At 40.8% G+C, this 15,605-nt stretch overlaps 1 protein-coding gene across 5 annotated transcripts in view; it reads right to left on the reverse strand.

Annotated features, from left to right (window-relative positions):
* Window positions 1-15,605, reverse strand: part of cracd (capping protein inhibiting regulator of actin dynamics) — a 195,797-nt gene that overhangs the window by 91,263 nt on the left and 88,929 nt on the right. For 4 of the 5 annotated variants that reach the window (XM_052009992.1, XM_052009994.1, XM_052009993.1 and 1 more), the window contains exon 2: window positions 3,814-3,894. The exons of the other annotated variant lie outside the window; for it this stretch is intronic. In XM_052009992.1, the coding sequence (XP_051865952.1) occupies window positions 3,814-3,880 (67 nt within the window). In that variant the 5' untranslated portion in view covers window positions 3,881-3,894. The remainder of the gene's footprint in view (window positions 1-3,813; window positions 3,895-15,605) is intronic. 5 annotated transcript variants of the gene reach the window in all.

Raw genomic sequence — 15,605 nt, forward strand, 5'->3', positions numbered from 1 at the left:
TTTGTCCTCCACATTGTGGAAGTTGTTACATTTACGGAGGAAACATTGGGATTGATCTTAAATATTGGCTGACTGATCAGTACATTACACAGTTGAGAGGAAGCCTAGTCCAGGTTGAAATCCAGGTCTCTTTACTGCATGGATACCCCACTGCAACTCACTGGCCCCAAGCTAGCCAACTGACACAACATTCACTGGCTCAGAAACTGGATAGCAGCAAGGCAAGTTTGAGGGAAGCCATTTGCTGAGGTAGGGAACTCAGTTCAGTAATAATCCACATTTCTGGCTGTCCAATTTGGGGACAGTGCCATAGAATCTCTTCAACATTTCAAGAGCAATGTCACAATGCTTCTGTCTGTACAGTAACATCAATTAAAATTTATCCTACCATGTTTTCTGACTTTTGCAGACAATCTCTCAGTTAGAAGACAAGCATGTTATAACCATGCTCCCCTTGAACACTAAATTTAACTTTCTCTCTCTCTCTCACACACACACACACACACACACACACACACACACACACACACACACACACACACACACACACACACACACACACACACACACACGAATGAAATAAGAGATCTTTTCTCAAAGTCTCCCATTTGTCCAGAAGATGGACAGCACATGCCTAGAAAATGTGAGTTTCAAGCTAATAGACCCTTGCTCTGCTGAGTTTCTGACCTCAAATGTTGTAATCAAATGCAAAGGAAATCGAGTGTTTCTCTCTGCAGGAGCAGCAGTTGTGAAATCTGCATTACAGTATGTTTGTAGATCTGCTGACCATTAATCAAGACCAGATTCAATACAGCATTTGCCAACATTGACAACTTGCTACTCTGTATCAGAACTGACCATTTCTTCTGCAAATCATCCACCTGTGATACTGCCTCAGCTTTTTCCCCTCTCCGTTATCCTAACCTGCTATTTGCTATGCATCACACTTTTCACCCTATAACTGCCCCCATTAACAACTCAACCCCACAGCAACTCTTGACTTCAATCTATCATGGACATTCCTTTTGTCCTATCCATCCCTCCTTTTACCTTCTCTGCAACTCTCTTTTCCCTTTTTCGACAGTTATGATGTAGGGTCTTCAACCCAACACATTAACTCTGTTTTACTTTCCATAGATGTTGCCTGACCTGCTGATTGTTTCCAGCATTTTCTGTTTTTGTTTCACATTTCCTGAATTATTGATTTTCAACATGTTTACAGTTAGACTAAAGGGGAAGACATTCATGCCACTTCAATGCCATGTAATGAACACCCTGGACAAGAGAAAGCCCTGTTAGTTACTGCTCTGAAATGGCACCACCATAGCTGATTCAACATTTTGGATATCATCACTGACCAGAACTCAGTTGGACCAGCCATAGCTATTAGGGCAAGGAAGAGAACGAGTACTCTGCAGTAAAAGGCTCACCTCCTGACCACTGAAATCTGCTCTCTCCTAAAGGATTCATAGGGAATGTAATAGGATGTTTACCACTCACATTGATAAGTATCTGTTTTCTCAAAATTTAATGCCAAGACATAAATGGCATTAAACGTAGCTTTATTAATGTCAAAAACAAATGGAAAAAATAACGAATTTTAATATTTAGTAGGAGATAGATATATCAATTTTGGAATGTTATTGTATCTGTGGCAATACATTATTTTTCTTTAATTCTGGTTAAATGGCAAGATTGTTATGGAAGAAACCAGCAGGTTTGAAAATGAGTAGGTAACAGTATTAGAACCATGAAGAGACCATTAAGTACCACTTACTTAGATCATGTATAGTGTAATTCAGTTTAAGCACCTGGATTTCAAATTTATCAATATGCTTGCCTTACTAAAATATAATGACTGTTTTGAAATTTTCTAATGGCCTAGCCTAAACAATGTTTTGGGGAAAAACATGCCAGATTTATAACATCGAATGTGTGATGGTGTTCCCTAACTTCCCCCTGAATGACCCAGTTCTAGTTCTTACATTATTTCCCCTTCTGGACTCTCTAACACCAACTTCTAGCATCCATCTCTTCTGCAATCCAAATTAGATAATCCTGAAGTGCCCCACACTGAACTTCAACAGCAATTCTTTTGTCTACTGATATAACCTATCAAATGTTTCTATGAATTCTTTGCACATTCTCATCTTAGCAACTTACTTCCTTGCTGTGCCATTTAATTTTGAGTTGTCAGCAAACCTGGATATCAAATTTGGACACACACTGTGTGGTTAGGATGTGGAATGCCCCTGCCACAGTGGGTAGTGGAGCCAGATTCAATCACGGTGTTCAAAAGGAATTTGGATAGAAAGGAAAACAAAAATTTTTCCTTTTTGAATTGAATTTAGGAGCCGTGAGGTATTATTGCAGCTATATAGGTCCCTGGTCAGACCCCACTTGAAGTATTGTGCTCAGTTCTGGTCGCCTCACTGCAGGAAAGATGTGGAAGCCATAGAGAGGGTACAGAGGAGATTTACAAGGACGCTGCCTGGAATGCAGAGCATGCCTTATGAAAGCAGGCTGAGGGAACTCGGCCTCTTCTCCTTGGAGAGATGGAGGATGAGGGGGGACCTGATAGAGGTGTATAAGATGATGAGAGGTATTGATAGGGTAGATAGTCAGAGGCTTTTCCCCAGAGCTGAAATGGTGGCCACAAGAGGACATAGGTTTAAGGTGCTGGGGAGTAGATATAGAGGAGATGTCAAGGGTAAGTTTTTTACTCAGAGAGTGGTGAGTGCGTGGAATGGGCTGCCGGAAACGGTGGTGGAGGCGAATACGATAGGGTCTTTCAAGAGACTGTTGGATAGGTACATGGAGCTGAATAAAATAGAGGGCTATGCATAAGCCTAGTAATTTCTAGGGTAGGGACATGTTCGGCACAGCTTTATGGGCCGAAGGGCCTGAATTGTGCTGTAGTTTTTCTATGTTCTATGTTCTAAAAAGATTGTAGGATTATGGGGAAAGGTCAGCAGAGGGGGCTGCACTGAATTGCTTGTGTAGACCAGGCTAAATGGGCCAATGAGGCTCCTTCTTTGCTGCATCCTTTTGTGATTCTACGGCTCTCTGGTTTAGTTGACAAGAAACATTTGATTGCTCTGCTAATCCCAAGGAGCTCCTGGCGAGTAGGTAAAGGTATAGGATTAATTTGTCAATTGTCTAATCTGCCTATGAATTTTACTTCCACTGAAATCAAAAGAAATGAATTTCTAAAGCAAAGTACAATGTCCAGAGCAACTGTGTAGTGATTTAATGCTACTGACTCCTAGGCAGAAGAATTCACATCACATTACAATCAAATTCACATTATACTCAAATAAGAAACATACTGCATATGAAAGCAGTAACTCTCTTCAGCAGATAACTTTAAAAATCCTGATTACTTTTTACACAGCAGAATTAGCTAAGAAAAGTCTTCCAGTATTGTGACTTAATCTCTTTTTGAACAAATATATTTTAGTTTCTCTAATGCTGGCTTCTCAAATTTTGAAATAATACAAATCCAGAACCCTAACTATCTTGGAAATGCAGAAGATATATTGTAAATATTAGAAATCAGGTATTATAATCAAACTTCCTGAGAAATCCATCTAACCAGTAGCCATAATTTGGGGAATTCAGCAGGAAGCATCACCAGGAGATGAGCAGTGTTTCACTGAGTCTTAAATCCATATATGAAACCAGAATTCAATTTAATTCTGTAAAGGTAGTAAAATACTTCCTGTGAAAACATTTGGCAGAGGAGGTTCTCTGGCATTCAAAGTCACCTCAGAGGTTTAAAAGAATAATAATCAAACAATTACATTTGTTTACCTGCTGCACTGGTGTTAGTACACTTTGTATTAACATCATGTTTAATGTCCATTATTTCTGTTGTCATGATAACATCTTGCACTGAAAAAAATAAACACAATACAGATTTCTTATGATATACTCAGATCTGGGACTTTAAGTCATCTTTAGTGACTGACGTGACACCCTAGCAAGGAACAATCCATCTTCATGTCTACTGATTCCTCCCCATCAGACATAATATTTCTATAGGCTGAAATAAAACCGGCCATTGCTGAGGTAAATGAGATATCAACCAATAATCTTTTGATAACGCTCCACCTTATTCCATTGATGAGAGGGCAAAGAGAGCAAATTTTAGCTAAATTTGATAAACCTGCTCATTGATAATATCATAGATAAACTGAAATTATGTTAGAGTTCAGTTGTGCAATTTTTTAAAGAGGAGATTTACAAATTACAGCTCTGTGCAAAGGAGGTGTCAGCACAGCAACAGGAGGGTCGGCGTTGATAACGATTCATCAAATGCAGAAAGGCAAATCATACACACAAATTTGGTACTGTGGCAATTCCATTTAGTGCCTATTGTACAACTAGGTAAAGAACTGCAGTATTTTGTCAGTAGCTGAATGCTCAGATCATTGCTCATAATAAAAAAAATGCTGGAAAAAGCTCAGCATCTGTGAGGATAGAAAGACGACAAACATTTCAGGTCAACGACCTTTGAACCTTCACTGTGTAACTGGTACTGCATATTATACAAAATATCTTCTGAAACGCTGTGTCTGCTTCTTTATTTCTCCACCTCCCCCCCCCCCCCCCCCCCACACCACCCCCTCTAGTGTTGAATCAACCAGGAAAAAGGTTATTTTGGATCTCGTTTCATTAAATTAGAAGGAACTGATTGATGATCTCGTTGTCAAAAAGCCTGAGGGGATATGTGATATGAATGTGATAGAACTTTACAACAAATTTGAAAGTGATGTAGATCGATGTGAAACTAGAGTCTTAAATCTAAATGTAGGAAAATATTAAACTGAGAGGAGAATTGGCAGTGATTGATTGGGAGAATACATTGAAAGGCATTTAAGGAAATAATGCACAAGTTGGGGGAAAAAAGGCACGAAACCCAAAAGGTAAAGTGATTTATTGGTTGCTGGCCAGATAAATTAAGTACTTAATCAAAAGAAGTGCCTTATGAAATTGTCAGAAATAAGAGTAGCCCTGAGGATTGGGAGCTCGTTAAAGAAGGGCCAAGAAGTTGATAAAGGAAAGCAAGGCAGAATGTGAGTGTTGACCGGTATAGAAAAGAAAAGATTAGAGGGGGAAAATGGGGACCCCTTACACACAGAAACAGGAGAACTTATAATGGGGAATGAAAATGGCAGAGAAATTAAACCTTGCGTCTGTCCTCATGGAGGATATATAATACTTGCAGCTATATTAGAGAATCAAGGCTTTTAGTGAGAAAGAGGAAGAGAAGGAACTATTAGTAAAAAAAATAGTACCAGAGGAGTTGGTGAGTGTGAAAGCTGATGAATCCCAAGAACCTGATTATCTACATCCCAGGGTTTTGAAAGACATGGCTTGAGAGATAGTGAATGCTCTGGTTACTATCTTCCCAGCTTCTGCAGGTGCTGTGATTATTCCTGTGGATTGGAGCGAACCAATTATGACTCCACTATGTAAAAGAGGAGAGAGAAGAAAAACAGGGAACTATCAACTTGGCCTAACATCAGTTGTTGGGAAATGCTGGAATCTAAAATGAACGATGTGGCGTTTGCGAAATGGTGAAAGATTGGGTGACGTTCACGTTGAAAGGAACCTATGTGTGCTTGTACGCAAATCACTGAAGATCAACATGCAGGCACATTCTTTGATTAGTATGGCAAATGGTATTTTAGAGGGCTTGAGAATGGAGTAAGGAAGTCCTATTGCAATTGTTTCGGCATTGGTGAGACCAAATCTGGAGTACCGTGTACATGTCTGGTTTCCTTACCCAAGGAAGGATGTACCTCCCAATAGAAGAAGGTTTATTTGCTGGCTCCAGAGATGGCAAGTTTGCCATATGAGGACAGATTAAGTAGACTGGAACTGAATTTGAGTTTATATGAATAAGAAAAGATCTCATTGGAACTACAAAATTCTTATAGCGCTTGCCAGCCTAGGTGGAGAGAAAATGCTTCCCCCTGATTAATCAGTCCAGGATCAGGGGCACAGTTTCAGATGTGAGGTAGCTAATTTAGGACTGAAGGTGAGAAGAATTTCTTTCCCCAGAAGGTGGTCAACCTTTGAATGCTCTACTTCACTCAACTATGGAAGCTCAGCCACTGCATTAATTCAAAACTGAAGTCAATAGATTTCTCGACATGAAGGGAATCAAGGATATGGGCATAGTGTGAGAAAGTGACACTGAAATAGAAGACTGACAATGAGCTTGATGAATGTGGCGTAGGCTTGAAAGGCGTGTCTTCCTCCTCCTATTTCCTATGTTCTTATACGATGCATACTGACCTGGTTTTGCAAAGACTTGATGTGCCAAAAGACTCCAAGTTTTAGCAAACGATATTCATTGTAAATTCAAATTAAGCTCAGTGGCCAATGATGGGTAATCAACCAGAATTATTTTATCAACGATACAGAATTCATCCCATTGTAGGCAAATCTCATTCCACATAGCCATGCTCACTATAAATAGTGGTGGCTGTTTGATTCTTTACTCCTTCATCTGAGTCCTTAATACCATGTCTGATTCCCTTTACCCTGTCCTTTCCAAGTCACAACTAATTTAAAACCTATGTCACAAAATTACCTCCAATTCCTAGTACTTCTGCTTTGCTGACAAATGGGCTAGATTTTGTGGGGAACTGCCCTTAGTTCCTCATATAAAGCTTCATGAAGTCCAGCAGTAAAATGCAAAGTTGTGTTTATTCCCCAGCCCCAATGCTAGGGGGTCACTTGAAGAACCTGGACCAGGTTGGATCTCCATTCTAACATATATATACCTTAATCCCTCATAATTAGTCTCCTACACAAAAGACCACTGTTGCAAGGGGTTAAGGTAAATGTTAGTAAATTTTGACTTTGTAATTGTTTGAATCTATTTATAAACAGATTAACTTCATAAATACTTTTGAATCTTCCTGAACGTCAGAGACATTCAATGTTTTTGACAGCTTTAACTATCAGTTAAGCCAGGGGGTGGTAACTTAGGTACCAATCAAAGGTATTTTCAGCAGTTTCACGCTTAGGCTTATTCCACCCCCCTCATTTCTTGAGATGAACACAGAAAAGGAAAATAAATTACGTATACACTTCAGAAATGGCAGCTTAGAATTAGCTAAGGCCTAGGATCTTAGTTGAATCTACATGGAACATCTCCAACCAATGTAAAGCAGAACACAATAAAATCAGCAAGATATTAAACTATAATTAACTAAACAAATGAATATATATGGAGGTGGTGTTAAATCACCTTACTCCTCTGATCAACTTCATTTTTGATTGCAAATGAATAACAATATTTAAGCAGAGGAATCAATCCAAAGAAGAGCCACAAGACTTATTTGCAGTATCAGAAGTAGGAGTTACGTGAAAAGGCAGGAAAAACTTGGTCTGACCAGTCTGAAAAGGTGGCGATAAAGGTGAACTTCCAGAAATGCACGAGATTGACGGGCTCAGAAAAAAAACAGTGCAGGAGTTAAACATAGGAGAAGAGATTTAAGCTATTTTAAGATAGATATTAGGAGATTCTTGTTAGATAAAGTTTAACTAACAATGAATAAATATCCAAATAGAGTAATAGAAGTAAAAACAATTGGATACTACAAAAGTTGTGCTGGGATCAGTTTGGTTGGATGATTAAATGGGTTAAGTTTCTTTCATTGTTAATGATCTAAAGCACTCATTTCATGTTTTTACTGTCCATCATCCTCCATAACAGGATTTCCTTCTCCATCTGCAGCTGGTTTGATTTCTCATTGTACTACTCCTTTTGTGTGCTTATAAGCTGTTCCCCTTTATGCTACTTGTCACTCTTCCTTCATGTTGTCTATCAGCCTTTCTCTTCTCTTTAATGTTTCCCTTGAATATTTTCCTTGATTCCATTTTGTACTTATAGCATGGTGTGTTATATGTCACTTTAGACAAAATGCCTAAATGCAAATTGTCAACAGGAATTAGAAGAACAAATATGCAGGGAGATTGTGCAGAGTTGTAAGCATAACAGGGTTGTCATAGTAGGGGATTTTAACTTTCCTAACATAGACTGGGAGTGCCATACTGTTAAGGGCTTAGATGGGGTGGAATTTGTTAAGTGCATTCAGGAAAGTTTCCTTGGGCATTACATAAATGGCCCTACTAGGGAGAGGGCAAAGTTTGACCTACTCTTGGGTAATAGGGCGGGGCAGGTGACTGAGGTGACAGTGGGGAAGCACTTTGGGACCAGTGACCACAGTTATGATGGCAGAATATAGTATTAATGGTAGGACTCTTGGCAGTGTGGAGGATCAGAGGGATCTTGGGGTCTGAGTCTCAAAGCGGCTGCGCAGGTTGACTCTGTGGTTAAGAAGGCATATGGTGTATTGTCCTTCATCAATCGTGGAATTGAATTTAGGAGCTGGGAAGTATTGTTGCAGCTATATAGGACCCTGGTCAGACCCCACTTGGAGTACTGTGCTCAGTTCTGGTCACCTCACTACAGGAAGGATGTGGAAGGCATAGAAAGGGTGCAGAGGAGATTTACAAGGATGCTGCCTGGAATGCGGAGCATGCCTTATGAAAGCAGGTTGAGGGAACACGGCCTTTTCTCCTTGGAACGATGGAGGATGAGGGGGACCTGATAGAGGTATGTAAGATGATGAGAGGCATTGATCGGATGGATAGTCAGAGGCTTTTCTCCAGGGCTGAAATGGTGGCCACAAGAGGACATAGGTTTAAGGTGCTGGGGAGCAGGTATAGAGGAGATGTCGGGGGTAAGTTTTTTTACTCAGAGAGTGGTGAGTGTGTGGAATGGGCTGCCAGCAACGGTGGTGGAGGTGGATACGATAGGGTCTTTTAAGAGACTGTTGGATAGGTACATGGAGATGAGAAAAATAGAGAGCTATGGGGAAGCCTAGTAATTTCTAGGGTAGGGACATGTTCGGCACCGCTTTGTGGGCCGAAGGGCCTGAATTGTGCTGTAGGTTTTTCTATGTTTCTATTTCTATGTTTCTATTAGTTTTAAACTAGTTATGGAAAGGGACAGAACTGGCCCACAGTTCAAGTTCTAAAACTGGGGCAAAGCGAATTTTGATGGTATGAGACAGGACCGTGCAAAGGTTGATTGGAGTAGGTTATTTGTGGGCAAAGGGACCACAAGCAAGTGGAAGGCTTTTAAAGGTGAGACAGTGAGAGCTTAAGGTCTGCATGTTCCTGTTAGAAGGACAAGGCTGGTAGGAGTAAGGAACCCTGGATGACACTAGATATTGAGGCCCTGGCTGGGAAAAAGGAGGAGGCGTGGGTCAGGTACAGGCAGCTGGGATCAAGTGAATCCCTAGAGGAGTATACTCAGAAGTGTACTCAAGAAGGAAATCAGGAGGGCAAAAGGGGGGCATGAGGTATATTTGGCAGAGAAGGTTAAGGAAAATCCAAAGAGATTTTATGTATATTCAGGGAAATAGAGTAACTGGAGAGAGAATAGGGCTCCTCAAAGACCAAAGGGGACACCTTTGTGTGGTGCCACGGGAGATGGGCAAGGTCCTTAATGAATAGTTCTCTTCTGTTTTTACTGTGGAGAAAGACATGAAGACTTTGGAACTAGGAAAAGTAAATGGGGAGGACTTGGGGATCGTCCCCATTACAGTAGAGGAGGTGCTGGATGTCTTAAAAAGTATGAAGGTAGACAAATCTCCAGGGCCTGACCACATATATCCAAGAACACAGTGGGAGGTTGGAGAAGAAATTGCAGGAGCCCTGGCAGAGATCTTTGCATCATCATTAGCAACTGGTGAGGTGCTGGTAGACTGGAGGGTAGAGAATGCTGTGCCTTTATTTAACAAGGGCAGCAAAGACAAACCTGAGAAATATAGGCAAGTAAGTCTAACATCTGTGGTAGGTAAGTTACTGGAGCGGATTCTGAGGGATAAGATATACGTACATAAGATATAAGAGCAGAATTAGGCCATTTGGCCCATCGAGTCTGCTCTGCCATTTGATCATGGCTGATTTATTTTTCCCTCTCAACCCCATTCTTCTGCCTTCTCCCCACAACCTTTGATGCCCTTTCTAATCAGGCCTACACAGCAGTTTGTAGCAATGAATTCTACAGATTCACCGCCCTCTGGCTAAGGAAATTCCTCCTCATTTCTGTTCTAAAGGGACATCTATTCTGAGGCTGTGCCCTCTGGTCCTAGACTCTCCCACTACTGGAAACATCTTCATGTTCATTCTATCCAGAGCTTTCAATATTTGGTAGGTTTCAATGAGATCCCCCCTCTTTCTTCTAAACTCCAGGGAGTACAGGCCCAGAGCCATCAAACGCTTCTCATATGTTAACCCTTCCATTCGCAGGATCATTTTCATAAAACTCCTCTGGACCCTCTCCAGCATATGCTTCCTTAGATATGGGGCCCAAAACTGCACACAATATTCCAAATGTGGTCTGAACAGCACCTTATAAAGCCTCAGTATTACATCCTTGCTTTTATATTCTAGTCCTCTCAATATGAATGTTAACATTGCATTTGCCTTCCTTACTGCCGACTCAACCTGCAAGTTAACCTTTAGGGAATCCTGCACTCGGACTCCAAAGTCCCAATGTACCTCCGATTTCTGAATTCTCTCCCTGTTTAGAAAATAGTCTATGCCTTTATTGCTTCTACCAAAGTGCATGACCGTACACTTCCCTACGCTGTATTCCATCTGCCACTTCTTTGCCCATTTTCCCAACCTGTCCAAGTCCTTCTGCAGACTCCCTGTTTCCTCAACACTACCTGCCCCCTCCACCTATCTTTGTATCATCTGTAAACTTGGCCACAAAGCCCTCGATTCCATCAGAAACAAAGGTCTGCAGATGCTGGAGAAGGGTCCTGACCCGAAACGTTGACCGCCTGCTTTTCTCCACAGATGCTGCCTGGCCTGCTGAGTTCGTCCAGCATCGTAGTGTTTTTCATCATTTCCATGATCCAGATCATTAACCTGTAACGTGAAAAGTAGCAGACCCAACACCACGAGTCACTGGAAGCCAACCAGAAAAGGCCCCCTTAACTCCCACTCTTTGCCTTCTGCCAGTCAGCCAATCTTCTATCCACCCTAGTACCTTTCCTATAATACTATGGGCTCTTACCTTGTTTAGCAGATTCATGTGCGGCACCTCGTCAAAAGCCTTCTGAAAATCCAAGTAAACAACATCCACTGACTCTCCTTTGTCTATCCTGCTTGTTACTTCCTCAAAAGAATTCCAACAGATTTGTCAGGTAAGATCTCCCCTTAAGGAAACCATGCTGACTTCAGCCTATTTTATCATGTGCTTCCAAGTACCATGAAACCTCATCCTTAATAATGGACTCTAAAATCTTACCAACCACTTAAGTCAGGCTAACCGGCCTATAATTTCCTGTCTTTTGCCTCCCTCCCTTCTTAAAGATTTGTGATTTTTCAGTCCTCTGGAACCATTCCTGAATCTAGTGATTCTTGAAAGTTGATGAGGACAAGGGGGTAGGCTGTAGTTAGATGGACTTCAGTAAGTTTCACATGGTAGGCTGCTATGGAAGCTCAGATCGCATGGAGTCCAGGGAGAGCTGGCTAATTGGATACAGAATTGGCTTGATGGTAGAAAGCAGAGGTTGATGTTGGAAGGTTGTTTCTTAGACTGGAGGCCCATGACTAGTGGTGTGTCTCGGGGTTGGTGCTGGGCCCATTGTTGTTTGTCATCTATATCAATGATTTGGATAAGAATGCACAAGGCATGGTTAGTAAGTTTGCAGATGACACTAAAATAGGTGGTATAGTAGACAATGAAGAAGGTTATCAAAAATTACTGGAGGATCTTGATCAGCTGAGTAATGGGCTAAGGAATGGCAAATGGAGTTTAATTCGGATAAGTGCAAGGTGTTGTATTCTGGAAAGTCAAATCCAGGTAGAACTTACACAGTAAATGGAAGGGCCCCGGGGAGTGTTGTAGAACTGAGGGACCTTGGAGTACAACTATTTGGTTCACTGGAAGTGGAGTCACAGGCAGACAGGGTGGTGAAGAAGGCTTTTGGCACACTGGCCTTCATAAGACAGGTCATTAAGTATAAAAGTTGGGAGGTCATGGTGCAGTTGTACAGGACGCTTGTGAAGCCACACTCAGAATATTGTGTTCAGTTTTGGTCGCCCTGCTAAAGGAAAGATATTATTAAACTGGAAAGAATGCAGAAAAGGTTTACAAGGATCCAGCCAGGACTTGATGGACTGAGTTATAGGGAGAGGTTGGACAGGCTGGAACTTTATTCCTTAGAGCGTAGGAGAGCATAGAGGTGTATAAAATCATGAGGGGCATAGATAGGGTGAATACACTCAGTCTTCTTCCCCAGAGTTGGGGTATCAAAAACTAGAGGGCATAGGTTTAAGGTGAGAGGTGAAAGATTTAAGAAGAACTTGAGGGGTAACTTTTTGTTTTACACAAAGGGTGATAGCTATGCAGAATCAGCTACCAGGGCAAGTGTTTGAGGCAGGTACAATAACAACTTTTAAAAGACAGTTCATGGATTAGAAAGGTTTGGAAGGTTATGGGCCAAATGCTGGCAAATGGGACTAGCTTGGATGGGGCATCTTAATCGGCATGAACCAGATGGCCCGAAGGGCCTGTTTCCATGCTGTATGACTCTATGACTCTACCTAAGCCTCCCTCCCCAAGCCCCATCTCCCCACTCTCTATTTTCAGTCCTTCAAGCTTACTGCAAATTGCCAAAAGCTCCATTAAATTGCTATAGAGGGCACATTTCTTATAAGGCTATGTGGGCTGTTCTTGTTAAACCTCTAACTTTGCAGGTAGACATTCATTACTTTTAACCCAGGGAGAAGTTAGAATGTAAAAGCTGGTACTGGATAGAGTACTTGAGATGAAAATCATCAGTGCATTTAAGGGGGAGCTAGAGAAATACAAGGGAGAAAAATAGAAAGATAAATTGACGTGGTTGGATGTAGTAGACCAGGAGGAAGTTAAAGTGAATGAATAAGCTATCTCTGTGTTAAAAGTTCTGTGCAATCTATATACTATACGATCTGCTTGCCTGCTGCCAAAATTAGGCTGACAGGTTTTTAGTTAGCTTGATTAATCATTTCTCACTTTTTGAGCCTCCTCCAGTTTCATTCGTACTTGTACAAAGGTACAAATATATCCTGGAACCAACAGCACTGTGGAAGTACCTTCACCAGAAGGTTTGGAATGATTCAAGAAGACGGCTTCCCACCACTTTGCTGAGAGTAGTGAATGCAGGTCTTGCCAGTGACACCCACATGTCGGAAAATTAATAAAAAATATTGGTGGTTGTCGTCTGGATATGATGCCATCAAATGTCTATAATTTTCAGCCACCTTTTGCATCTAAATATAACTGCTGAGAAATAATTTTTTAATTATATTAGCAACTAAATTGTAGATGTCCCAGCAAAACTAGTTAACAAGCCAATCCAACTGTGAACTTTCAATGAAATGCAGATATACAGTATATGACTTTAAGCATGAAACATAGTTCACCTGGCAAATTGAAAAACAATTTGACCATGACAGGTAACACACTTGAGGGACCTCATCACTTGTTATTGTAACATAACTATTGGTTACTTGTGTTTTGCATGGTTATGCAGCTGAAATAATATTTGTGTTCTTCCACCTTTTTAATTGCAATTCTGAAAAGGTAAAGGTTCATGGTAAACCTATCTGGCCAATAATTTCCTCAGATCTGCACTCACTGCACTAATTGTAACTACAAGCAGAACTGGAGGAACTCCAAGGAAAGTCCCTGTCAATACCTTGACTGCTTATAATAAACAAACATTTTATATTTCTGTTTAAAGTTGCTTAATCTTAAAAGATTTTAAAATTAATATTCCCAATGTTTGATACTAAAATTATGACCTAGAAGTTTTCCTTCAGATTTTAATAATAAACTGGCATCCTGTATCAAAAAGAAAGAATTCAATCAGAGACTAAAATCTTTAGCCCAAGGTCAGGCTACAATCACCAGTATGCTTTCTGGGACTTCAAATCGAAACAGGATTTCACGGCATCGGCCAACAATTCCCTGATTAAAGCTGTCACTTTACTGGCAGGAAAAATGTATAGTAAGTGTTGTTTGAAATATTAGACACTAGTAAATTAAGAATATAGTGATTACATATTGATATGAAGTCTTGAGATAAATTTGTCAAATCTATACATTTTGCAGGTGACATCTGGATTTGCTTGATAACTAGTCCACCTCAAAGTCAGAGACTGGTACACACAGAAATGGGCCCTCTGGCCCACCAAATCCATGCCGAGCTTTTTACCCATCTGCACTAATCCCACTTGTCCACCTTAGGAATTCTATGCCTTTTTCATTTAAGTGTCTGCCTAAATGGATCTTAAAGATAGCAACTGTATATGATTCTACCACCTCCTCTGGCAGTGAGTTCCAGATATCAACCACTCTCCGTGTAAAAAACTTACTCCTAAGATTCCCTTTAAATCTCCTGCCTCTCACCTTAAAACTGTGCCCTTTTCTTTTTGATACCCCTACCATGGACTAATTACCCTACCTATGGGACTATCTACCTTATCTATGCCTCTCATAATCTTAAATACTTTTATCAGGTCCTCCCTCAGACTCCTTCACTCCTGGAAGAACAAGCTTAGTCTATCCAATATCTTCCCGTAACTAAAGTCCTCCAATCCAGACAACATCCTGTGAATCTCTGCACTCTCTCCAGTGCAATCACATCCTTCCTATAGTGAGGTGATCAGAAGTGCACACAATACTCCAATTGCAGCCTAACCAGTGTTTTGTTAAGTTGCTACAGTGTCCCAACTCTTATATTCTATACCCTATTACCTCTTCTGTGATTCTTACGCTTTGTTTTCTCTCATCTTTTTAATCTTGAGCTCAATGGAAAGAAAGGGACTTGCACCAAAACATTCCAAGCCCCTTTAGAAAAGGCAGAGCATGTTGTTTTCCTGAGACATACTGCTGCTCTGCATATCATTATGAATCCAAACCATCTCCTGAAACAAGCTACTCAGACTTGCATTTGGCAGAGCAAACCAAGCTCTTATGGAGACGGAGCTCGCGAGAATAGTAATACCATTCAGCGAAGTACAAGAACTAATGGTTACGTCTGCAGTTGCCATGCCAGTGACCAGAAACAAATGTATGTTTGACAAAAGGCAGAGCATTAAGAGCAAAAGGTACCCAGCTATACAAAGCAGCATATCAGATGGTACGCGGTTTACTATTTCCATCTAGGTTTACCTCAGACTAATAGGTCATTCCTGCTTAAAAATAAGTAAGCTCTTCAAACAAGTTCTATTTTGCCAAGGAGTATTAAATCATTACAGATAGGTTAAGACAAAGTGTGTGTGCTATTGGGAGTGGGGGCAGGGGGGTCAGTTCTTCAACATGTTATTAGTTCTAATTTCACAATGGGGCCTTGCTTCATCGTAACCTTCAAAATGTGACTGCTTTATGATGCTTTTTGCTAAAAGCTAATCTAAATTAATTAATTAATTGCAATAAAGTAAATTTAATGCCTTTTTCAGCAGGCTAGCTTATTATACTGCCTAACCTTCTTGCACAGCCACACATCTTGAAA

Source organism: Pristis pectinata, chromosome 2, assembly GCF_009764475.1.
Source record: "Pristis pectinata isolate sPriPec2 chromosome 2, sPriPec2.1.pri, whole genome shotgun sequence".
NCBI lineage: Eukaryota > Metazoa > Chordata > Chondrichthyes > Rhinopristiformes > Pristidae > Pristis > Pristis pectinata.